Source organism: Physeter macrocephalus, chromosome 21 (assembly GCF_002837175.3).
Source record: "Physeter macrocephalus isolate SW-GA chromosome 21, ASM283717v5, whole genome shotgun sequence".
NCBI lineage: Eukaryota > Metazoa > Chordata > Mammalia > Artiodactyla > Physeteridae > Physeter > Physeter macrocephalus.
Window position 1 is genome coordinate 31,095,163 of NC_041234.1, and position 24,950 is coordinate 31,120,112.

Consider the following 24,950-nt stretch of genomic DNA (forward strand, 5'->3'; position numbering starts at 1 on the left):
TCCTAGGATTAAACAGAATTAACTCACGTAAAGCAGCGTTGAAATGTGTGCCTGATACATAATACAGTAAAAAACAAAAACAAACAAAAACCACTATGTAAGTTACAGTCACTAGTATTCATGCATTCAATAAATGCTTTATTTTAATGTTTTATATATATATGTGTGTGTGTGTGTGTGTGTACACTCCAGAGAATAATTACATAGTAAACATCCATATAACCACCATTCATGAAAAAGACCACCCTGCCTCCACTGCTCAGTAGTGCCACGTTTGTCATAAATCACGTGTACCTATATGTGGGACTCAGTTTCTGAACTCTATTCTGTTCGTAATTACTCTTGCTTTATAACAAGCTTTGATATCTGATATGGCAAGTCCTCCCATCTTGTTATTTTTCAAAGGATTTTGGCTTTTCTAGTTCTTTTGTATATCAATATACATTTTAGAATCAGTTTGTCAAATTTCAAGGAAAAATCTCTAGAGATTTTTTTAAATTTATTTATTGTTGACTGTGTTGGGTCTTTGTCGCTGCGCGTGGTCTTTGTTGCGGCGAGTGGGGGCTACTCTTTGTTGCGGTGCGCGGGCTTCTCACTGCAGTGGCTTCTCTTGTTGCGGAGCACGGGCTCTAGGCGCGCGGGCTTCAGTAGCTGTGGCTCGCGGGCTCTAGAGCGCAGGCTCAGTAGTTGTGGCACACGAGCTTAGTTGCTCCGCGGCATGTGGACTCTTCCCGGACCAGGGCTCGTGTCCCCCGCATTGGCGGGCGGATTCTTAACCACTGCGCCACCAGGGAAGTCCCTTCTGAGATTTTTGTTTGGGACTGCATTGAATCTCTGGATCACTTTGGGAAGAATTGACATCGTCACAATATTGACTATTTCAATTAGTAAATTTAATGTATCTCTCCATTTATTTAGGTCCCCTTTAATCACTTGATAATATTTGATAAATTTTTTCCATGGAGATCTTGCACATATGTTATGTTAGGTCTATTCCTACATACTTCGAATTTCAGATACTGTTGGGAAACAATTATCATTTTTCTTATTTTAGTTTCTGACTCTGGTGCTGGTATATATTTTGTAAAAATATATTTTTTAAAATCAGTGCCTTTTCTGTTGCCAGACTCTGGCCCACAAGTGTCCCATCTTCACCCCTCCTCACCTTCCCATCCGACCCTGTTATGGCCCCGCCCTGTGACCTTAATCCCTCCAAAGCTGGGGGAAGAGAGGGGGGCTGTGTGCAGATGGCTCTTCAACCTCGAAAGGAGGATGGCGGCATCTGAAGGCGGGAAAGGTGAGAGCAGGCTTCCACCCCTGCAGACCCTTGGAGCAAGCCTGGGCTCTGCTCCATCCTCAGCCCCTCTGACCCACCCACTGCCCACCAGGACCCCACCCCTGGAGAGCCTTTAGGGGACCAGAATCACATCACCCTGTTCCCATCCCAGCCAGCCCCAAACACAGCCTTAGATCCCAACTGAAACCCAACCCCAATCCTGGCCCTGATCGCTATCCTAGCGCCCACCCCAACTTCAACTCCAGTGCCAGCCCCAAGCTTAATCCTAACACAAACTTTACCAACCAGAGGGCAAACCCCCATTAGAGTCTAAACCCCAACGTGGATACAGACCTTACCATGAGCTCTAAAGTTACCGAAACTCAACCCCAACCCCTGGATATAAGCACTGTTAGTGAGTGGGTCTCTGACTTTCCAGAAAGAGTGCAGATCCATTTTTAAGTACCAGAGAGAGAGAGAGAGAGAGAGAGAGAGAGAGAGAGAGAGAGGGAGAGAGAGAGAGAGAATACACAGTTGATGGTGGTAGTAAGTTGTGAAGGCTTAGAGTCAGAGACTGCCTGGATTTGGCTCCCAATTCAGCTACTTCATCAAATCACTTAACCTCTCTTTTTGCATCAATTTCTCCACCTGCAAAATGGGGATAATACTATGTGCCAGACATTCTTCTGAATGCTGAACTCATTTAATCCTCACAGCAACCCTATATTGTAGGTACTCTTACTGTCATCTCATTATACAGATAAGGAAATTGAGCCTCAGAGAGGTTACATAATTTGCTCAAGGCCACACACAGCTACCAAGTGGTAGAGTCAAGATTTAAATTCAGATAGCTTGTTTCCTCCAAAGCTGGGTATCTTAACCAGGCCAACCCACTCCCCCTTGGAGGCTGAAACAAGGCCATGGGACTTGGGAATGGCTTTAGCTGAAAACCCCAGTGCAAAACTCAGATCCCACCCAAACTCAAGTTAAACCCTAACCTTGATCCTAATTCAAATTCCAACTCATTCAAATATCCAGTCCTAACCCTAAATCATATCTCAAGAACACTTTACTCCCACCGGTATTTAAACCCAACCCCAAATCTACCACTCAAATTTAATCCTAAATTTGCTTCCAGTGCTATAAACTTAATCCTACCCCATGCCAGTTTAATCTCTACCCCCCAAATCTAACACCAAACCCTACTTCAACTAGAAACATAACCTCCCCCTCACTCCCCTATAAACTCTCACTCTATCATCAATCAACTCCAATCCCAACTCTTATCCCCCAATCTTTAACTCAGATACCCTCAACTTTCCCTAATTTTACATGCTCTTCTCTCCTTCCCTCAGACAGAGGGATAGGATCATGTAGGAGGCACCCTGATTGCCCCAATACCCTGTCCCCCCCACTCGGTTTTTCCACACAGACACCACCCCAGAGCCCAGTCCAGCCAACGGGACAGGCCCTGGGCCCGAATGGGGGCTGTGCCCTGGGCCCCCAGCATCAGGTGGTGAAATCGGCGGGGCATCCAGCCTGGGGACCCCTAAGCGAAGGACTCAGCACAGTAAGCACAAGACAGTGGCAGTGGCCAGTGCCCAGCGCTCACCCCGGGCACTCTTCTGCCTCACCCTGGCAAACCCCCTGCGGCGGTCCTGCATCAGCATCGTGGAATGGAAGCATCCTGGAAGGCCAAGGGCAGGGCTCAGGGGTGAAGGTCACCAGGGTACCAAGAGTCAAGGATTAAGCCAGGGCTGGAATGGAAGAGGGCTGAGGTCACCAGGGATCAAGGATTAAGAACTGGATTCAAGGGGGAGTTGAGAAAGGTGAAGGTCACCAGGGGGATCAAGAGTCAAAGACTAAATCTCAGCAAGAGTTGAGGATGGCTAAGGTTTCCAAGGGGATCAGAGTCAAGGCCTTGGTCAGGGCAGGGGCTGGGAATGTCAGAGCTGGTCACCTTAGGGCCAAGGGTCAGCATTGGGTGGGGAGGGCCCCAAGGGAATGTGGGGCTCTGAGACCGCTCTGCCTGGGTCCTTAACTGTGTCCACCCGAGGCCCTTCGACATCCTCATCCTGCTGACCATCTTTGCCAACTGCGTGGCCCTTGGGGTCTACATCCCCTTCCCAGAGGATGACTCCAACACTGCCAACCACAACCTGGTGAGGCTAGCCCCGCCCCGCCCCGCCTCCAGCTAGATACAGCCCCAGTAGAGCCACACTTCAAGCCTTCCAGCCAGGCCCCGCCCCTCTCTGACCCAGGTGACCCTCTCCTGCCCAGCCCCACCCTCGGTCCACGCTACGCTCCTCTTCCCCTACCACCGTCAAACAAGCCCCACTCCCAAATAACTCCCCGATCTCCCGCCCCCAACCCCCGGCTCCGCCCCCAGGAGCAGGTGGAGTACGTATTCTTGGTGATTTTCACTGTGGAGACCGTGCTCAAGATCGTGGCCTACGGGCTGGTGCTCCACCCCAGCGCCTACATCCGCAATGGCTGGAACCTGCTCGACTTCATCATCGTCGTGGTCGGGTGCGCCTCTGCAAGGGATACCCCCAACCCTAGCTCAACTTCCCACCGCAGGCCCGCTAAATTCGGGGCTCGGGGAAGCGACTGCTTCAGACTGCCTCCATTCGGCAGCCAGAATCAGGAATATTAACATATTTTAAACCTATTTGCATTTCCAGTTACAGGGACTTGTACTTTTCCGAGGAGAAGGGAGGGGGGAAGGGGGGTCCGAACGCCTGACCCCCGCCTCCTTGTCCTGTGCTCCCCCATCAGGCTGTTCAGCGTGCTGCTGGAGCAGGGGCCCGGACGCCCGGGGGACGCCCCGCATGCCGGAGGGAAGCCGGGGGGCTTCGATGTGAAGGCGTTGCGGGCGTTTCGGGTGCTGAGGCCACTGAGGCTGGTGTCCGGGGTCCCGAGTGAGTGGCTTGTCCCCCGGGCTTGGAGGTAGCGGAGGGGAGAGCGGGAGGGGGGCTGAGCTGACCCCTACCCTACGTTGCCCACCCCTCGCGCCCCACAGGCCTGCACATAGTGCTCAATTCCATCATGAAGGCGCTGGTGCCGCTGCTGCATATCGCACTTCTCGTGCTCTTTGTCATCATCATTTACGCCATCATCGGACTCGAGCTGTTCCTCGGACGCATGCACAAAACGTGCTACTTCCTGGGATCTGGTCAGCAAGCCCACTCCACCCCCCCCCCCCCGGGACAGGATACGCCCCCTCCATTGGCTCCTAAGCCCCACCCTGTTCTCAAGGGGACACACTCAAATTCACAACACTCCGCCCCCAAGTTCAGGCTCCACCCCCAGATAAACAAGTCTTACCCCGCCCCCCATATTCAAGACTCCGCCCTCAATTCCAGACTACAACCGCCCCCCTAGCTAATTGCTGCGCCCTATCACAAGTTTCCACTCACAGGTTAAGGCCCTATCCCACACTGAAGACTCCATTCTCCAGAACTGGTCCCAAATAGTCAGGCCTTTTTCATCCACACCCAAACCCAAGTCTTGGCCCCACCCTTCTTTCAAGAGACCCTCCCAAATTCACAAGACTGCTCCTAGGCTCACGCCTCACTGTTATTCACAAGATTCTGCCCCAAGGTTTGCAGTCCCACTCCTCAGATCCCTGTGGTTGGGCTTCACAGCTTCCCAGGGGTTCAGAATCCTGACCCAGCACAGTCAGAGGCTAAGGGTTGTCTTTGATTTAGAAAAATCTAGAACCCTGAGGCGAGCTTCTCAGGTAGGCGGGCCTCCAAGGTGGCAACGACTGTGGGTGGGCATGCTTCGGGTTCCAGAGCTCCAGTCTTCCCACAGACATAGAGGCGGAGGAGGACCCATCGCCCTGTGCGTCATCGGGATCGGGGCGTGCTTGTACACTGAACCAGACCGAGTGCCGCGGACGCTGGGCAGGTCCCAACGGAGGCATCACCAACTTCGACAATTTCTTCTTCGCCATGCTGACAGTCTTCCAGTGCATCACCATGGAAGGCTGGACTGACGTGCTCTACTGGGTGAGGTGGACGGCGGGCACACAGTGCAGAAGCTGCACCTGCCTTTCCTCACCGAGCTCGGGCAGGAGTGTCCGCATACCCTGAGGGATGCATGCCCCCTCTCTCTCCCTAGATGCAGGATGCCATGGGGTATGAGCTGCCCTGGGTGTATTTCGTGAGTCTTGTCATCTTTGGATCCTTCTTCGTCCTCAACCTTGTACTTGGTGTCCTGAGTGGGTGAGGAACCTAGACACCTACCCGGGCCTTCCTTCCTGCCCCTCAGCCCCTGTCCCTTTACTTTTTTCCTGGCAAACTGCTAGGCATCCTTCAAAACCCATTTAAAATACCCCTTCATTCATTCAATCAACATTGAGCATCTACTGTGTGTGAGGCACTGTTTTAGGAATGGAACAAGAGACAAAAATCTCTGCCTTCCTGGATATTACATTCTGGTGAGGAGAGATAGACAATAGCAACATACTCAATAAATGTGTGCGTGTACATACATACACACACATATGCATAGTGTCTTATATGGAATATGTGCTATGGAAAGAAAGGAAGAGTTAGGATAGGAATGCTGAGATCTTGTAATTACAAATAAGGACAATCAGGACAGGCCTCCTTGAGATGGTGTTATCTGAGTAAAAGTGTGAAAGAGATTGAGCCATGTGGGTATCTGAGGAAAGAGTGTGCCAAGCAAAGGGAACAGCAGTGCAAAGGCTCCAAAGCTAAAACGTGCTTAGCATATTCAAAGAACAGCAAGGAGGTCAGCGTGGTCGGGAGGTGACGGCAAGGGGGCCGGGGTTGTTCCCCCACCTAACCCTCTATTCTCCTCCCTCAGAGAGTTCTCCAAGGAGAGGGAGAAGGCAAAAGCGCGAGGGGACTTCCAGAAGCTTCGAGAGAAGCAGCAGCTGGAGGAGGACCTGCGGGGCTACCTGGACTGGATCACACAGGCGGAGGAGCTGGACATGGAGGACCCCTCAGCTGATGGCAACTTTGGTTCTGTGGCTCAAGCGGGCCAGGCCAGCCACCGTAGGCAATCCCAACCTGGCCCACTCCCTGCTCCACACATCCTCAGATGTGGGCTGCCCTCCTGAGATCCAGCCCCAGCCCTCAGCAACTCTAGGCCCCTGGGTCTTCCCTGGAGGTCCAGTGGTTAAGACTCCACGCTTCCACTGCAGGGAGCATGGGTTCGATCCCTGGTCGGGGAACTAAGATCCCACATGCCATGCTGTGCGGCCAAAAAAAACCAAAAACAAACAAACAAAAAAAAACTCTAGGCCCAGCCTCCGGTTAGGACACAGAACCCAGACTCAGATACCCTTCCCAGACTGCACCCAGAACAAAGACTCCAAATAACACCACCCCCACCCCCCACCCCCCCACACGCACACGGGGCCCTAACCCCGCCCCAGGCCGTGCTCCACCACTGTCCTCCATGTCCCCACAGGGCCACAACTGGCAGAGCTGACCAATAGGAGACGAGGACGTCTGCACTGGTTCAGTCACTCCACCCACTCCACACACTCCACCAGCAGCCACGGTGGGGGTCCAGCAAGGTTGACAAGGGGGAGGGATGGGTAGGCAGAGGAAAAAGCCAAAGGCAGAACCCTGGGGTCTTCACGTGCCGACCTCTTCTTCCACCCTGCCCACAGCCAGCCTCCCAGCCAGTGACACCGGTTCGATGGCAGATACCCCAGGCGATGAGGAAGAGGAAGAGGGGGCTCTGGCCAGCTGTACACGCTGCCTGTGAGGGCCCCCAGCCCTTGACCCCTGACCCAGCCAGAACCCAGAACAGACCCTGACCCCAATCCTTACTTTAGCCTCCAAACTTGACCTCAGCCTCTGACCAACCCTCGCTGCTGACTGCCGCTCAGCCCCTGACGATGCCTACCTCCCATCCGCCTCTTTTCCAGAAACAAGATCATGAAAACCAGTGTCTGGTGAGTTGGAAAAGTTGTGTGACTGCTGGACCCCATGACTTTGTGAGCCCCACCTCCAAGCCCTCCAAGCCCCCCATGACCGCCGGGCTCCCCCACCGGAGCCCTCCAGGGCAGGCTTAGGTAGGTGATCCCAGCCGGTGGGTTCCCCATCCCCACAGCCGCTGCCTCCGCCGAGCCAACCGGGGCCTTCGGGCGCGCTGCCGGCGGGCTGTGAAGTCCAATGCCTGCTACTGGGCCGTGCTGCTGCTCGTCTTCCTCAACACGCTGACCATCGCCTCGGAGCACCACGGGCAGCCCATCTGGCTCACCCAGATCCAGGGTGCACCCCCCCAGCCTGCCAGCCCTCTCCCCCAGCCCCCAATTCCTTCCACCCCAGAAGTTCCAATCCAGGATCTCTCGGGTGCCCCACACCCCCAGATACTGCCCTCCTACCCAAGTAAATGCAGAAACTTTAGCCTGTTCCATCCTACCTTGTAGCTTACACTTGTATAGCACTTGCTGTGTGTGTCAAGCTCTGTTCTCAGCACTTTACCTGTACTCACTCAATTTCTCTTCACTGCAACTTTAGGTGAATTAAATACTAAGCTGCAGTAAGTGACTAATCCCAGGACTCAGCTAGTGAGTGGCAAACGCAGGCAGCCTGGCTCCAAAGTCCAGGCTCTTAACACCACACTGGCTGGACAAGTTAAGCCCTCTGTGCCTCAATTTCCCCATCTACAAAATGGGAATAGTAGTAGTATCCACTTCAGGGGGTGGTGGGGAGAATTAAATGAGTTAAAGTGAAAAATGCTTAGAACATTGCCTGGCCCACATAAAGCTAACACTTTACAAGTGTTAGCTCTTACTATTATTCATCTTAATCTCAGCCCCAACCTGAATACTGAGTACACTTCTAATCCCAACCCTCAAACCAGCCCAGCCCCAACTAAACCCCAGATTCTAACTCTACCCTTGAATTGGAGTTTTTCTGTATTCATAGAGGCTGACCGAGGCCCACACCCCAGCTCTGGCCCTCGCCCCAGCTCCAAGCCCCTCAAAACCTTGCCTACTGTGACCTACAAACTCACCCGATCCCTAGTCCTAACCACGCCACCGGCCTGTGCCTGGACGGATACCAAATACCCCAGATTGCCCCATGGCCCCTACCTCCCCACATGTCACCACAAAAACTGACTAGCCCAGTCACCCCTGCTGCCCCTCTCCCCACAGAGTATGCCAACAAAGTGTTGCTCTGTCTGTTCACGGTGGAGATGCTTCTCAAGTTATATGGTCTGGGGCCCTCTGTCTACGTCTCCTCCTTCTTCAACCGCTTTGACTGCTTCGTGGTCTGTGGGGGCATCCTGGAGACCACCCTCGTGGAGGTGGGCGCCATGCAGCCCCTGGGCATCTCGGTGCTCCGCTGTGTGCGCCTCCTCAGGATCTTTAAGGTCACCAGGTGTGTGTGTGTGTGTGTGTGTGTGTTTGTGTGTGTGTGTCGGGGGAGAGGACGGGGGCCCCAAACACAGCCCCAACAGCCACCACCCCAGCTCCAATGATGACTATATCCTCATCACCATTCATTTATCAAATATCCATTGAGTGCCTACTGCATACAAGGCACCCTTCCAGGCCCTAGGGGAACACCAGGAATCAAAGCAGACACAAGTTCCTGCCTTCCTGGAGATTAAAGTCCACTGGGGAGGGTGTCTACTCCATTTCCATCCCCTTCCTCAGCCTCAACTTCAGCTAGAACATTACTCCCAACCCATCTCCAAACTCAACTCCATACTCATCCCCAACCCAAACCCCGCCCCCCACCCCCAACCATAACACCATCTCTAACCCCAACCACCAACCACTCATCATCCACAAGCTCATTTACAGCCGCATAACCCAAGCCCAAGCCCAAGCCCACCTCCAGCCTCATTCCTAGCTCCCAGCCTCATCTCCATCACTAGCCACAACCTGCACATCCCAAACTCATAACCATCAGCCTATCTCCAAATGCAAACCCATCCCCAGTCCCAGCCCCAATCTCATCCCCATCCATCCTCTCCTCTATCCCAACCCTCAGCCACAGACTTATCCCTGACTCAGTCATCTACAACTCCAAATATTCCCCAACCCCATCCCCAGCTACAATCCCTAACCCCAGGCCCAACCTGAAACCCAATTTTAGCTTCACCAACTTCCATATACCCTCCATACTAACCTCATCTCCCCTAATGCCAACCCCAACCCCGAATACAACCTTCCCCTTACTTCTTATTCTCACCTCACTCCAACTCCAAAATCACTTCCAACAATGACACAAAAGCTCATCTTAACCCCGTCCGCCCCAGTGCATCCCAAGCTGGAGCCCTGCCCCGGGTCCTGACTCACCACTGGACATGTCAACCCTTCCCCCTCCATCTCTGCTGCAGGCACTGGGCATCTCTGAGCAATTTAGTGGCGTCCCTGCTCAATTCGATGAAATCCATTGCATCCTTGCTGCTTCTCCTCTTCCTCTTTATCATCATCTTCTCCTTGCTTGGCATGCAGCTTTTTGGGGGCAAGTTCAACTTTGACCAGACCCACACCAAGCGAAGCACCTTTGACACCTTCCCCCAGGCCCTCCTCACTGTCTTTCAGGTGGGACCTGGAGATCATGGGATGGGTGGGCAAGGCGGGGGGACCCAAGGTTGGGGAGAGGGTCCCAAGAGCTTCACGGTGACCTCCCACCCCCAGATCCTGACAGGTGAGGACTGGAATGTGGTCATGTATGATGGTATCATGGCCTATGGTGGCCCCTTCTTCCCAGGGATGCTGGTATGCGTGTACTTCATCATCCTCTTCATCTGCGGCAACTGTATCCTCAGAGCCTTGGGAGGCTGGATCGTGGCAGGGCTGGGGGAGGATAATGGGGACATGGGCACTCCATAGGCAGGCTGCTTCTCCATCCTTGTAGCCTGAGCTCACCCCAGACATCCTGTTGAATGTGTTTCTTGCCATTGCTGTGGACAACCTGGCCAGTGGAGATGCAGGCACTGACAAGGACAAGGGCAGGTGAGGTCTGGCTCTGCCTCCAAGACAGTCTCTCCCTGGGATCCCTGACTGGGACCCTCCCACACACATCCCACACCACCAGAGATGCCTTGGTCACCCTGGCAATCCCCATCTGCAGATCCAACCTTCCAGTCCTCATTCACTGAACATGCATTTATTGAGCACCTACTTTTTGCCAGGCCCTGTTCTAGATGCTAAAGAGACAGCAGGGGTCAAAGAAGACAGAGTCCTTGCTTTCATGGAGCTGACATTCTAGTTGGGGAAGGCAAGCAAAACAAACAAATGAATATATAATAATATAATTTAATTAAATATATGTTAATAATATGTAATGAAGAAAAAGAAAGCAGAATAGGAGAATAGAGAGAAATGAAGATTGCTATTTTGGTTAGGGTAATCAAGGAAGGCCTCTATGAGAAGGTGACAGTTAAAGAGAGGCCTGAATGAAGTGGGGGAGTGAGCCATGCAAATATCTGGGGAAAGAGTGTTCAAGGCAAGGGGACAGCAAGTGCAAAGGTCTTGAGGTGATAATGTTCTTAGCACATTCAAAAAACACCATGGAGGGAATTCCCTGGCAGTCCAGTGGTTAGGACTCGGCTCTTTCACTGCTTTCACCCGGGACCCCGGGTTCGATACCTGGTCTGGGAACAAGGAGAGTGGTAGGAGGTGAGCTCAAATGGGGGGAATAAAAAAGCCAGATGAAGGGCATTCTGGGCCATGGTGAGAACTCTGGGTTTTGCTCTGAGTGGTGGGGAGCCATGGGAGAGGTGTGAGCAGAGGAGGAATGTATCAGACGTAGAATTTAACAGCATCCCTCCTGCTGCTGTGAGAATTGACTAAGGGGATGAGGGAGGAAGCAGGGAGGTTGTATGGGACCTGAGAAAGGTCTGTTCTGATGGCAATGACCCCCTCCCTTGGCCTTGCCTATCTGCTTCAATCCTTAACAGTCACCTCCTCCCCAATTTCCTCGCACAGGGAGAAGAACACTGAGGAAACTGCACAGGAGAATGGAGCACTGGTGAGTTAGAGGCCTGGGCACTGCCTACACCTCCCACTACCACCAATATCTGTCTATGTGTGTTTGTCTTTATTCCGCATCCTCTGCCTATTCATTCCTTCTTTATCGTGTCCCTCCCATGCCTCCCCTATGTCCATCCCCTGGTGTCTACCCCATCACCGGTGACCCCCATCTTCCTGTCCCCAGGTGCCTGGTGGGGAGAATGAGGAAGAGGAAGGTGCAAAAAATGAAGGAGCAGGCAAGTGGGCAAGGCCAGGTGGAAGAGGTATGGGACCTTGGGAACAGCACCCAGGCAGAGCTCGTGACCCCTGAGACCCTCCTCTCTGGAGAGCAGCCTTCTCCGACATCATCTTAAAAATAATGGGCTTGGCGTGTGGCCAGGAACATGTGAGACGCTGAGATTAAAGAAGAGAAACAGACATTTTGTTTTACTGCAGAACTTCTCAGAGCCTTTATTATAAAATAGTATGTGTATGACTGAAGATGGCAATGTGCATTCAACACACATTTACTGAGCCCCTCCTGTGTCCCATGCACTGTTCTAAGTGCTGAGGACACCACAGTGAACAAAACAGTCTGAAATCTCTTCTCTGAGGAGCTGACATTCTAGCAGGGAGATGAGAATTTACCACATGACAAGCACTGTTCTAGGTGCTTCACATACATTTTCTCAGTTAATTCTCTCTCCTTTGATTTTCTTCTGCTGCCAGGCATGGAGGAAGAGGAGGAGGAGGAGGAGGAAGAGGAGGAGGAGGAAGGGGGTGCAGGGCATGTGGAACTCCTGCAGGAAGTTGTACCCAAGGAGAAGGTGGTACCCATCCCTGAGGGCAGCGCCTTCTTCTGCCTCAGCCAGACCAACCCGTGAGTGCTGCGAATGTACAGGGAGTTGGGGCAGGAGGGGCTGGGACAGGGGGAGGACCAGGGAGCAGCCAAGGCTTGGGTGGGGTGCACGGCCTTATGCAACAGGGCCCATGCTGTATCTCTCGGGCTCCCCCCATCAACTCTACGGTCCTGTGTTCTGACCATGGACCATTCCCCACTCCCCAGGCTGAGGAAGGCCTGCCACACCCTCATCCACCATCACGTCTTCACCAATCTTATCCTGATGTTCATCATCCTCAGCAGTGTGTCCCTGGCAGCTGAGGACCCCATCCGAGCCCACTCCTTCCGCAACCACGTGAGCCTTGGGCTGGGGACTCAGGGGACACTCCCAAGGCTGTCTTCCTGGGCACAAGCTGGGGCCAGGGTGGAGGCAGGGAGAAGACTCCTAGCTGGGCAGAGAGAGAGGAGCAATAATGACAGCTGCAGCAGTGCCAGCCTTTATTATGAGTGCACCACACCTGGGGAAGCACCGGGGAGGTGATCAGTGTTTGGCAGAGGAGGAAGCTGTGCTCAGAGGTTGAGCAGACCAGGGCCGCCCATGTAGCTGAGTAGAGGCAGAGGAGCCCAAGTCTGAACCCTTGTCTTTCTGGTGGCCAAGGCTTTTGCCTTGTAGAAAAGTCCTTGATGATGATGATGATGGGAGAGAGAGAGAGAGAGGGAGGGGAGGAGAGAGGGAAGGAGGGACAGCAAAACTTACTGAGAGATACACACAGCTAGGATCTCCCTCAGCCATGACTCGGTGGCTCCCCCTCTTTCTTGCCCCCCAGATTCTGGGGTACTTCGATTATGCCTTCACCTCCATTTTCACCGTGGAGATTCTACTAAAGGTGACTAATGGACCCCCCATCACACCCCCAGTTACCCCAACCTACTCCCCACCCACGCCTGCAGCCCACCTCTCCTGTTTCCATCCCCAGCTGCCCTCTCTCTCCCCGGATCTGGGGTCTAACTAGCCTGATGTCCCCCTACTCCGCAGATGACAGTGTTCGGGGCTTTCCTGCACCGCGGCTCTTTCTGCCGTAGCTGGTTCAATCTGTTGGATCTGCTGGTGGTCAGCGTGTCCCTCATCTCCTTTGGCATCCAGTGAGTGACACCTGCCTGCCCCATTCCTCCAAGAGCCAAGGCCAGGCCCGGGCCATGGCCTGAGGACTGCCCCCTCCTCAGCTCCAGTGCCATCTCGGTGGTGAAGATTCTTCGAGTACTCCGAGTACTACGGCCCCTCCGAGCCATCAACAGGGCCAAAGGACTCAAGGTAATCCCATCCCACCCAAATCCATGGGACCCAGACCCTGCCCCGCCCCTGGGACCAGGATCACTGATCCGACTGACCATTTGCAGTGATGCATGACCACATAGCCTGGCCGCAATGTGTTACCACACGGCCCTGACCACCGGCCATGTGGCCTCATCCATGTTCCTTACAAGTGACCGTCCATTCCTTACCAAAGGCCACATTTCTGTGATCCAAGTTCCTGACATGTGGCCACATACCCGTCTGGCAAACACATTTCCCGTTGGTGCCCACACATCCTTCACCCAAGACCACATGTTCCTGACCCAAGTCCCTGAGCTCCATCCATGCCCAGAGTCCTTGCCCTGTGGCCACCGTGGCCTGCGGTGTCCATGAGCCATATTTGTGGGTGTCTGCAGCACGTGGTGCAGTGTGTGTTCGTGGCCATCCGGACCATCGGGAATATCATGATTGTGACCACGCTCCTGCAATTCATGTTCGCCTGCATTGGCGTGCAGCTCTTCAAGGTGGGAGGAAACACTGGAGGGAGGCCCAGGCATGAATCAAGGCATGGGGCCGGGGGATGAAGGGTGAATCTGCTTGACAAATATCCTCACTGCAGGGGAAATTCTACAGTTGCACTGATGAGGCCAAACACACACCGCAAGAATGCAAGTGAGTGCCTGAAACCCTGCCCTCCATGGAGCCCAGGACCCTCCCAAAGTCCAAAGAGGCCCCTAGATCTCACCAGGTCTCTAAAACCCCTAGATCTTCCTCCAAAGAACTGCAGAGAACCCCCCCCAGATTTTATCAAGGCCCCCAAGACCCCAGAATTGCTCAAGGCCCCAAGATACATCCCAAGAATTCTCCCAAGGACGGCAAAAGCCCTCAGACATCACCAGTCCTTAAGAGGCCCCCCCCAATAACTGCCCAAAACCCCTCTCCACATTCCCCAGAGTTACCTACATTCCACTCCAGAATCCCAACAATCCCCAAACACCCGACCCCCACCACCAAGTCCCCAGCTTCCGTCTTGAGACTCCTACAGAGGGCAATAGTTAGCTGAAATTAGACATTCCTGGTTCAAATTCATCTCATGAGACGTGGATACATTTCTTAACCTTGCTGAGTCCCATTTTCCTCAACTGAAAAATGGGGATAAAAAGAGTGTGGATTTCACAAGGTTGTTGTGAGGAGCAAATGAGTTACTACACAGAGAGTGTACTACAATGTAAAGTTAGTACATGTAAAGCCTAGCACAGTGCCTGGCATATACTTAGTGCTGATAAATGTTGGCTATTATTCGTATTGCTTTTTCCTGGGTGGCAATGATGGTGATAATAATGCTGATGATAGCTAACGTTTACGGCCCCAACAATGTGCCAGACACTGTTCTCATTGATTAACAAAATTAATCCTTGTAACAAGCCAGGGAATACGTTCTGTCATTATCCTTATATCATAAATGGGGAAAACTGAAGCACAGAGGTTAAATGCCCAAGGTCACCCAGCCAGTAAATGGAAGGGCAGGATTGGAACCCAGGCTATCCAGCTCCACCACTATGCCCTGCTGCCTCCGTGCTGGAGACACCAGTCCCCATTCCACAGCTCCCTACCCCTCCTCACCCACCCAGCATGTCTGCAACATCCACAGGGGCTCCTTCCTGGTCTACCCCGATGGAGATGTGTCAAGGCCCCTGGTCCGGGAGCGGCTCTGGGTCAACAGTGATTTCAACTTTGACAATGTCCTTTCAGCCATGATGGCCCTGTTCACTGTCTCCACCTTCGAAGGCTGGCCTGCGTGAGGGGCAGGGCCCCAGGGATGGGCAGGGGACTGGGCAAGAGTCTTTAGGGGATTGGCTTTGGATATCCTGGGGATGGGTGGAAGGGTACCTTGGGATGTGAAGAAAGTCTCTGGAGAGTGGATAGGGCTTTCTGGGGACTGGTGGGTGTATCAGATGACTAGGTGGGGATCTCCCAGAAGTTGGCTGGGGGTGCTTTGGGGACCTTGGTGAGGGGGCCTCCAAGAATTGGGTAGAGAGGTCTCTGAGGCACTAGGTGGAAGTCTAGAGAGGACTGCGTGGGATTTGGGAGGGGGGTACCAGGTAGAGGTGTGGGGGGACTGGGTGGAGGTCTTGGAGGAGATGGAGCTGGAGATTCAGGGGTTTCCAGATAGCTTCACAAGTCTTTGGGAGTACTAGGTGGGGGGCAATGGAGCAAGAAATTCAAGTTGATAGGACAGGGGATTTAGAGATCTTTGGGGGCTTGTTGGGGAGTTCTGGGGAGCTGCATGGGGATCCTCAGATGGCTGGAGGAGAACTGGGAGTCTGTGGGAACTTAAGGGATTTGGGGGTCTCAGAGGGCCTGGATGGGGTTTCTCAGGAAGGTTGGATGGGGATCTCTGGATCTCTGGAGGGCTGGGCTTTGGGAGTCTTTGAGGGCCTGGTGTGTAGGTCTCAGATAGTTAAGTCAGGGGATTTGGGGATCTTTGGGGATATTCTGGGGTGCCTAAGGTGTCTGGGGACAGGTCTGAGGGGTCTAGGATATACCTTCACTTGCCCCCACTGGCTCCCCAGGCTGCTATATAAGGCCATCGATGCAAACGCAGAGAACAAGGGCCCCATCTATAATTACCACGTGGAGATCTCAGTGTTCTTCATTGTCTACATCATCATCATTGCTTTCTTCATGATGAACATCTTTGTGGGCTTCGTCATCATCACCTTCCGTGCCCAGGGCGAGCAGGAGTACCAAGACTGTGAGCTGGACAAGAACCAGGTGACCTCCGACCCCTGATCCACCAACCCCCCGCCCCCAGCTCCTTGCCTCAGGACCCCACTGCTCACTCATGCCTTGCACCTATACGCAGCGCCAGTGTGTGGAGTATGCCCTCAAGGCCCAGCCACTCCGCCGCTATATCCCCAAGAACCCGCATCAGTATCGGGTGTGGGCCACTGTGAACTCTGCTGCCTTCGAGTATCTCATGTTCCTGCTCATCCTGCTCAACACGGTTGCTCTAGCCATGCAGGTCTGAGCTCCCCACCCTGATCCCGCCAGACACCTGACCCTATTCTGTCTGCACAAATCCTTGAGAACTGTCAGGAATGCTTTAGGCTGCAAGTAACAACACCCCCAACTGACAGAGACTTAAGCTTTAAAGATATGTGTCACATATCTTCAAATCAAAGGCCAATAATCATAAGTTGTATCCTGATTTCAGAGATGTGAGAATGTGGAAAAAATGGCAGATGGCAAATGTAAGTTGTCACAGACTGTGAAATGCACCCCAGTTTCAGAGATTCTAAACTGTGAAAAGATGTGTATCCTGGAGTCAATGAATTATGATAGTTACCTCACATAGCAAGCAGTGCAGAGGTAGGCTGTTTGCTCATTGTTCATCAGGGACCCAGGCTCTGTCTTTCTGCTCCACTATTCTTAGTAAGTTGGCTTTCGTTCTCATGATTGTTGCTTCATGGTCACAAGATGGCTGCCACAGTTCCAGGCATCAAAACCACATTCAAAGAAGGAAAAAGGAAGGAAGGTTGCACCAAGGGACTCTCCTCACTTGACCCTTTTATTGGGAATCAAAAATATTTTTCACAGAAGCTGCCCAAGCAGCAGCAAGCTTATGTTTCTGTCTCATTAGTCAGAACTAGCTGCAAGGAAAGCTAGGAAATCAAGAGCTGGGCTTTCCAATATCCATAATGGGAGGTGGACAGTGTGAGAGGTTTGGCCAACCCATAGTGCTACCACATCCCCAGACTTACCTCAGTCCAAGACAGAATATTTGGTTGGGGTTGGGGGGGAATCTCTGCCTCAGGCTATGTCCCCACATCCGATTTTCTCCCCCAGCACTATGAGCAGACTGCTCCCTTCAACTATGTCATGGACATCCTCAACATGGTTTTCACTGGCCTCTTCACTGTTGAGATGGTGCTCAAAATCATCGCCTTCAAACCCAAGGTACCCCCCCCCGCAGGCCTAGACCCATTCCTTAGGGTGGAACTCACTGCATAGCTCTCAGGGGGGCAGCAACCAGGGAGTCATGAGACTAGGGAGGAAGAGGGATCTAGATGCAGCCTTGTCATGTGATCCAACCTAGACCCTGCCTCCCCAATGCCCCCAACCACTACTAGCCCCATACCCTAGCTTGCTAGCTCTGAGAAGACAGGGCATTGCTTTCCTCCTGTTTACAGCATTACTTTACCGATGCCTGGAACACGTTTGATGCTCTTATTGTGGTGGGCAGCGTAGTGGACATTGCCGTCACTGAAGTCAACGTGAGGACTGGCTCTCCACTAACCCACTCACCCCCTACCAACTTTCCCTCGCGTCAACCCCAGGGCTTTCTTTCACATGGGGAGGTGGTTCCCACTCACATCCACCCCACTCCTGGAGACTCAGAGCTCCTCCCTCTAGCTCTATCTCTTGAGTCCCTATTGGGTTCAGCCAAAGCCCCCTTCTACCAGCTCCCGCTCGTTCATTTGCGAGCTATCCTCTGGCTCCAGAATCTCCTAAAATGACTCTCCTGTTATTTCTATTATTTTCTTCATTGCCTCTACATCGCCCTCCATTGGTCCCATCATCTCCACCAACTCCTGCTTTGACTCCATCATCTCCTCTGATTCCTTCATTGGCTCCATTTCCTCCACCGACACCATCGTCTCTGACACTGGGTCTTTCACGGTTCTGTCATCACCACTGACCGCACGGTTGGCTCCATCATCTCTTTCACTGGGTACTACATGGTCCTCCATTGACAATGCTGCTGGGTCCATATCTCCATCACTGGCTTCTCCATTGGATCCTCCATCGGTTCTCTCATCTCCGTGAAACCACCGGCTTCATCATTTCCTCCATTGGCTCCAATATCTCTCCTCCACCATCTCCTGTGCCCTCTCCTCTACCTTTCACCCTCATTACCAACTTTTCCTTCAACCATCCTGATCCATTACCACATAACCTTCCTTATCATCCCTTGGATAATAACTCTACCATCCATTATCCCCCGTATCTGCTCCATCATTTCTCTCCTTGTTCATTGGCCCTGTGATCTCATCATCTCCTCCATCACCTCTGTTTTGGCAATATCTCCGTGCAGAATGGTGGCCACCTTGGCGAGGTAGCCCCCCCACCTCACAACAGGGACTCTCTGACTCTCTCTTCACCTACCCTCCTTTCCTTTCTTCCCAAAAGTCCTTAGAAATGCTCCCTGACCACCCTGGGGCCTGGGTTCTGAGGGATTTGGAGGCTGGGAGGGCCAAAGCATGAGACAGGGAGGTGGCTGGGGCAAATGTGGACTGAGCATACTCACCACACGCCCAAACCCAGAGCTCTGAGGACAGTTCCCGCATTTCGATCACATTCTTTCGCCTCTTCCGAGTCATGCGGCTGGTCAAGCTTCTCAGTAAGGGTGAAGGGATTCGCACATTACTCTGGACATTCATCAAGTCCTTCCAGGTAACTCCCCCACTCCTTTGTTCACCCCTCATCCCCACTTCACACCTTCAGCTTGTCCTTTTACCGCCCCCAGAACTACACCTTCCAGCATGCCATACCCATGTGCAACTTACCATTTCCAGTTTTCTCTCTTTTGTGGGCTCTCAATTCCCAACATGTCTTGGCCTCACTGACCTTACTCTATTGTATTTAATACTGTGTCCATATTTGGGAGACCCTGGCAGTCATGGGCACTTGGGGGATGGACCACATCTCTCAGCCGGCCCCGGCTTGAGTGCATTCTCGGGCTTAACAGTTCTCTGCCTGGACCTGAGTATCTATCCTCCTCTCCACCCCCATAGGCCTTGCCCTATGTGGCTCTTCTCATCGCAATGATATTCTTCATTTACGCAGTCATTGGGATGCAGGCAAGTGGGAACCCTGGGGAGCATCCCTCAGGCACTCCTCTGTTGAGGGGGGTTAGATAGGAATGAGCCCAAAGTGGGGGTAGAAAGACAGACAAGCTGCACCACCCTGAGTCAGTTCATACATCTGTGAAATGGGGTCAGAAGTGCCTGCTTGTCAGGGTTGTAAGGATCCTTTGGTTATTAGGTGTTGTGAAATGGATGGGAACCTGTAGGGGCACGGAGTCACCCCTCTGACACAGCCCCTGTATGCCCACAGATTTTCGGCAAGGTGGCTCTTCAGGATGGCACACAGATCAACCGAAACAACAACTTCCAGACCTTTCCACAGGCTGTGCTGCTTTTGTTCAGGTGACACACACACACCCTCTCCCCTGCTGCTTTTATCTCCAGCATGCTTTTGGGTACCCACACATCCTCTCTGGGCCCCAGACTGCCTGAGCTATGGAAGTAACAGGGCAGCATGGGGCTCCATATTGCCTGAGACCTTTTCTGGCTGTGTTCTAAATAATCTTTCAGAATATTCTAGCCTCAGCCATCCTTTTTCTGGCTGCAAGACGTGTACCTTTCCTAGGCCTCAGCACCCCCTCTTTAAAATGCAAACATGATTGTCATCAACATGGCCACACCAGCTTTGAAAATATTGAAACGCTGTTTTTACCAGATATAGCCCCTGGTAAGAAATAGGTCATCTCCTCACCCCTCTGGCCCCCACAGTGGCCCTTGTCATGACTTCATAGCCTCCCCACCAAGATGGCACCACTGTGTGACCCCCAGGTGTGCTACTGGTGAGGCATGGCAGGAGATAATGCTTGCCAGCCTTCCTGGGAGCCGGTGTGACCCTGAGTCTGACTTCAGCCCTGGTGAGGAGTTTAGCTGTGGTAGCAATTTTGCCATAGCCTATTTTATCAGCTTCTTCATGCTCTGTGCATTCCTGGTAAGGACCAATCCCCACAACCACCACTACTGCCCCGGGGGCTGGTCCTGATGGGGATGAGGTGGGGAGCCCAGATCTTCAGAGCGGGTGAAAGGGCTGGCCTGACGATAAGATCAACCCGGGGACTCATGACCCAGTGACCATAGAAGCTTACGTCCGCCTCCCACCAAACCCCCCATACTCTTCTCTGCCCTTCACCTAACCTCTCCTACTCACTGGCCCACAGATCATAAATCTCTTTGTGGCTGTGATCATGGACAACTTTGATTATCTAACCAGAGATTGGTCCATCCTGGGCCCCCATCACCTCGATGAATTCAAGAGGATCTGGTCTGAATATGACCCTGGGGCCAAGTATGCCCTCTGACCCCATACCTGGGATACCAGAGGACAGTGCACTGCCTCACAGTCCTCCAACTCTGGAACCTCTGACCTATGCCTCCCATTACCCAGGCAGTAGATGCCCCAAGGTTCCCACTTCCCCTGTCCTCTGCCTTTCCCCCTCCCCCACTGACTGCCCTCCAGTTCTTCCCTGGCAGACTATGGGGTGTTGGTGGGGCAAGGGAGTGATTAGCTGGTAGGGCCTTGAGTAAGGACCAGAGGGGGTATCTCCAACCCAGTAGTGCCTCTCTTCCACCCCCACCTTCCCCAGAGGCCGCATCAAGCACCTGGATGTGGTTGCCCTGCTGAGACGCATCCAGCCACCCCTGGGATTCGGGAAGCTGTGCCCACACCGAGTGGCCTGCAAGGTCTGTGCACCTGCCCACCACTGCCTCTGAGAGGACTGTCACCACACAGCAGGGGTGGGCAGGGACCCTGCCTTGGGTGGGGAGGGGGTGTTTGGTGGCATCCTCAAAGGTTTCTGCCCTTGGGCATCACATGCCTGCATCCCTGGCATTTGCCCAAAATGGGTTCCATGTCCCTGGTGTGCACAGAGACTTGTGGCGATGAACATGCCTCTCAACTCAGATGGGACAGTGACATTCAATGCCACACTCTTTGCCCTCGTTCGGACATCCCTGAAGATCAAGACAGAAGGTGTGTGGGGAGGAGGGGGAGGGGCAGGAGTGGGAGGGTCCCTGGGGAAGGTGCAAGAAGCAAACTAATTGAGGGATGGGCCCCACTCTTAGCTCTGAACCTCAAAATAGGTGACTTTGCCTTCTCCAGGCCTGTTTTCCCACCTGTCCAACGGGGGCGGTGTTTGGCTGCGGTAGAAGTTTGTGACGCGCCCTCCAACAGGGAAGGAGTGGCTGTGAAAGGCTCTTCCTATTGGCTCATGCCCCACATTCTCTCCCCATGCAGGGAACCTGGAGCAAGCCAATCAGGAGCTGCGGATTGTCATCAAAAAGATCTGGAAGCGGATGAAGCAGAAGCTGCTAGATGAGGTCATCCCCCCAGCTGACGGTGAGCTAGCTCCACCCCAATTCCTTAAGCCTGCCTCTGAATGTCAACGATTGCTCACCACCACCAAACCATCACTGGCTGGAGAGGGAGGGGTGCCGGGGGAGAGTCCAAGCTTTGATGTGGGGGGGGTGGGGAGTAGAGGACTCCTGTGTGACCTTGCCTCCTCTCCCTTGCTCCCAGAGGAAGAAGTTACCGTGGGCAAATTCTACGCCACATTTCTGATCCAGGACTATTTCCGCAAATTCCGGCGGAGGAAAGAAAAGGGGCTACTAGGGGCCAAGGCCCCCCCAAGCACCTCCTCTGCCCTTCAGGTCTTGGGATCAGGGCCTGAGCTGGGTGGGGGTATGTGGGAGCTCTGTGGCTGAGGCTGACTGCCTTCTTGATCTCATGGATCCCATGTCACAGATGAGGAAACTGAGACCCCAGGACCCACAGAGGGTCAGGGGTGACTGTGGGGCTCCTTCCCCGACCCCACACTCCTACTCAGGGACAGGGAAGTTTAGACCCTGAGCTACCCGCTTCCCTATTTTCCCACCCCCACAGGCTGGTCTGAGGAGCCTGCAAGACTTGGGTCCTGAGATGCGGCAGGCCCTCACCTGTGACACAGATGAGGAGGAGGAGGAAGAGGGGCAGGAGGGAGAGGAGGAGGAAGATGAGAAGCACCTGGAAACATACAAAGTAAGGACAATAAGCTTTCACTCCCCCAGGAGCTCTTGATTGTAAAATACTCCCTCAACCCCCTGAGTGATTTCCATACTGCGTCTGGGAGGAAGCACCCCAGAGAAGACCCCCTGCAATAGACAAATGTTTATTTGGTACCTACCACCCACTGTTGGAGGGCAGGACCCAGATTTGGTCCCTGGGGAGCTCAATGGAGACACACTATTTGACCAAGTGACTTAGTTATAACCTGGATGCAACGCTCAGTCCTGTGATTTCCACAGGCCCCAATGGGCTCCCAGCCCCCATCTCGCCGGAGCTCTGTGATTTCTGTGTCTCTGCCTGCCTGGGACAAACCACCAGATTCACTTTCCCTTGGGCCCAGTGATGACGATGGGGGTGCTCCCAACTCCAGAAAGTCCAGTGTGCCCCAGGCTGGGTCCCACGCCCACAGGTATGGCCAAAGGTCTGCAGGAGGATTGTGAGGGAAGGCAGGGACTAGCCACTTTATGGGGGTACTTCAGGGGGCAGAGGGTGTTTCCAGTGAGACGAACGTCTATTAAAAGAAAGCACATGTCTCCTTTAAAATGATGACAGGTTAATTTTATGTTATGTGAATTTTCCCAGTTAAAAAAAGTCTAGTGTTTCTGTAGAAGGTAGGGCATGAAATGAGAGGGGACCAGGGGCCCAGGGCCACACTGGGGGGATCTGGTCTGCCTAACTTGCCTCACTTTCCCCAGGAGAAGCTCTGGGGTTCTCATTTTCACCATTCCGGAAGAAGGAAGTTCTCAGTCCAAGGCAACCAAAGGGCAAGAGAAGCAGGATGAACAAGAGGAAGTCCCCAGCCAGCGCTCTGGCCACGACACGTAGGATGAGCCCATGAGCCACGTGCGAGAGGGATGGCACCCCATCGCGCATGCCCAGGCCTGAGCTCACCCCAGCCCTCCCTCCCAAACAGGCTCTCCTACCTAGATGAGCAGGCAGGGACTCCCCCACGCCCCATCCTTTTGCCACCTCACAAACCCCAGAGATATGTGGATGGCCACCAAGCACCACACCGCCGTCTGCTGCCCCCAACGCCTGCAGGTGAGAGTGGACATGGGTCCTGGGGGACCCCATGGGCCATAAGGGCAGAGGGCTGGGGAGGCACTGACATTCCTCTTTGACCCTGGTTCCCCCACAGCCCCAGGCCGGAAGCCTTCCTTCACCATCCAGTGTCTGCGGCGCCAGGGCAGTTGTGAAGATTTACCCATCCCAGGCACCTATCATCGTGGGCGCAACTCAGGGCCCAGCAGGGCACAGGTGAGGTGGGGGAGGGGGGCTGAGGCCTGGAGGGGTGGGGGGCAGCCTAGGCTGAATTTATCAAATACACTACGTATCAGGCCCCTCGGAAGAAGGGGGCACGTGTGAATTCACACAGTCCTCACTGTGCCTGTGAGGTGGGTACTGTTACTAGCCCCAGTGTACAGATGAGGAAACTGAGGCCCAGAGAGGCTTACCCAAGATCGCACAGCTAGTAAGTGGCAAAGCTGAGATTTAAACCCAGGCCTTCTATGCTCTGAAATAAACCCAAGGCTGATTTATACCCATTCAGTTTGACTCCAGTTGTGTTTGGGGGGTAAGAGGTAGGCACAGGAGTGATTCCTAGATCCTCATATCATACCCATCAATCACTATGCTCCTGATGTTTATTCTGGTCCAGGGTTCCTGGGCAACCCCTCCTCAGCGGGGCCGGCTCCTATACGCCCCACTGTTATTGGTGGAGGAGGGTGCAGCAGGGGACGGATACCTCGGCAAATCCAGCAGTCCACTGCACACCTTCACCTGTCTGCACGTACCTGGAACCCACTCAGACCCCAACCACGGCAAAAGGGGCAGTGCTGACAGCCTGGTGGAGGCTGTGAGTCCAGAAAGGGAGGGGGCCGGAGGGATGAGAGAGAAGGGGAGAAGGTGGGAGCTTGGGAAGGAGGGTCCCCAGTCTCTGTGTTGTGTATGTAGCTATCCCTTTGCTCTGTGACTTCTGCTCAGCAAGATGTGTGCCCCACTGTCCCCCACTGACTTCCCTGCGTGCCCTCATGGGTTCATCACTCATCCACACCAACCCCTCTGTGCACACTGCTTCGACTCCATACTGTGCCCTCTGTCAACACTGACCCCCATCTGTGCCCGCAGGTGCTCATCTCCGAGGGCTTGGGCCTGTTTGCCCGAGACCCGCGCTTCGTGGCCCTGGCCAAGCGGGAGATTGCAGATGCATGTCGCCTGACACTGGACGAGATGGACAGTGCCGCCAGTGACTTGCTGGCACAGGGGACCAGCTCACTTTATAGTGACGAGGAGTCCATCCTCTCCCGCTTTGATGAGGAGGACCTGGGAGACGAGATGGCCTGCGTCCATGCCCTCTGAATTCCCATCCCTCCCCACTGCTCAATAAACCTCCTGCCCTCCCTTCCTCAGAAGGAGACCGGCATGGACCACACCCCTGGATTTTGGTGTCTTTGCACTGGAGTTCTGGGGCTGCCCAGCGGTCCCCATCTATCCATCCCCTGTTTCAGCCCTGAGCCACTGCCCACACGCGAGTATTTCCAGAAACCAGGACAGCCGGGCCTGATTATTCAGCGTCAGGGAAGGAAGGAGGAGGAGGGGAGGCGGAAGAGGCAGCAGCCAAAAAAAGCTGGAGACAGAGTGGAGGTGGTGGGGGAAGGGAGGTTTCTGGACA

General features: G+C 53.6%; 1 protein-coding gene across 3 annotated transcripts; it reads left to right on the forward strand.

Moving 5' to 3' along the window:
* The first annotated feature begins 1,272 nt into the window (after positions 1-1,272).
* Positions 1,273-24,701, forward strand: CACNA1F (calcium voltage-gated channel subunit alpha1 F). 3 transcript variants are annotated; one of them, XM_007113263.3, is made up of 48 exons: positions 1,273-1,347; positions 2,862-2,866; positions 3,333-3,438; positions 3,666-3,805; positions 4,055-4,197; positions 4,299-4,451; positions 5,093-5,289; positions 5,402-5,505; positions 6,113-6,303; positions 6,722-6,814; positions 6,927-7,020; positions 7,188-7,214; positions 7,373-7,533; positions 8,424-8,649; positions 9,617-9,824; positions 9,921-10,041; positions 10,157-10,238; positions 11,214-11,256; positions 11,443-11,494; positions 11,967-12,117; positions 12,304-12,433; positions 12,906-12,965; positions 13,115-13,221; positions 13,303-13,390; positions 13,789-13,896; positions 13,992-14,044; positions 15,024-15,170; positions 15,946-16,147; positions 16,239-16,397; positions 17,222-17,332; positions 17,566-17,649; positions 18,471-18,491; positions 18,701-18,829; positions 19,171-19,236; positions 19,493-19,584; positions 20,011-20,170; positions 20,397-20,524; positions 20,823-20,919; positions 21,106-21,208; positions 21,473-21,574; positions 21,755-21,885; positions 22,118-22,252; positions 22,519-22,688; positions 22,975-23,082; positions 23,193-23,320; positions 23,424-23,536; positions 23,937-24,134; positions 24,407-24,701. In XM_007113263.3, the coding sequence occupies exons 1-48, from the start codon at positions 1,273-1,275 to the stop codon at positions 24,635-24,637; spliced, it is 5,733 nt and encodes a 1,910-aa protein (XP_007113325.1). In that variant the 3' UTR covers positions 24,638-24,701. The 3 variants fall into 3 exon arrangements, with proteins under 3 accessions (XP_007113325.1, XP_007113323.1, XP_007113324.1); XM_007113261.3 differs by having other exon boundaries at positions 1,273-1,297; positions 2,709-2,958; XM_007113262.3 differs by having other exon boundaries at positions 1,273-1,297; positions 2,709-2,958; positions 6,113-6,270.
* The last annotated feature ends 249 nt before the right edge of the window (positions 24,702-24,950 follow it).

Coding starts and splice junctions, on each gene's coding strand:
- CACNA1F (XM_007113261.3), top strand. CDS start 1,273: ATGGCGGCATCTGAAGGCGGGAAAG. Junction 5,506..6,112: donor GTACTTGGTGTCCTGAGTGG/GTGAGGAACCTA, acceptor CTCCTCCCTCAG/AGAGTTCTCCAAGGAGAGGG. Junction 23,083..23,192: donor CAAGAGGAAGTCCCCAGCCA/GCGCTCTGGCCA, acceptor CCTCCCAAACAG/GCTCTCCTACCTAGATGAGC.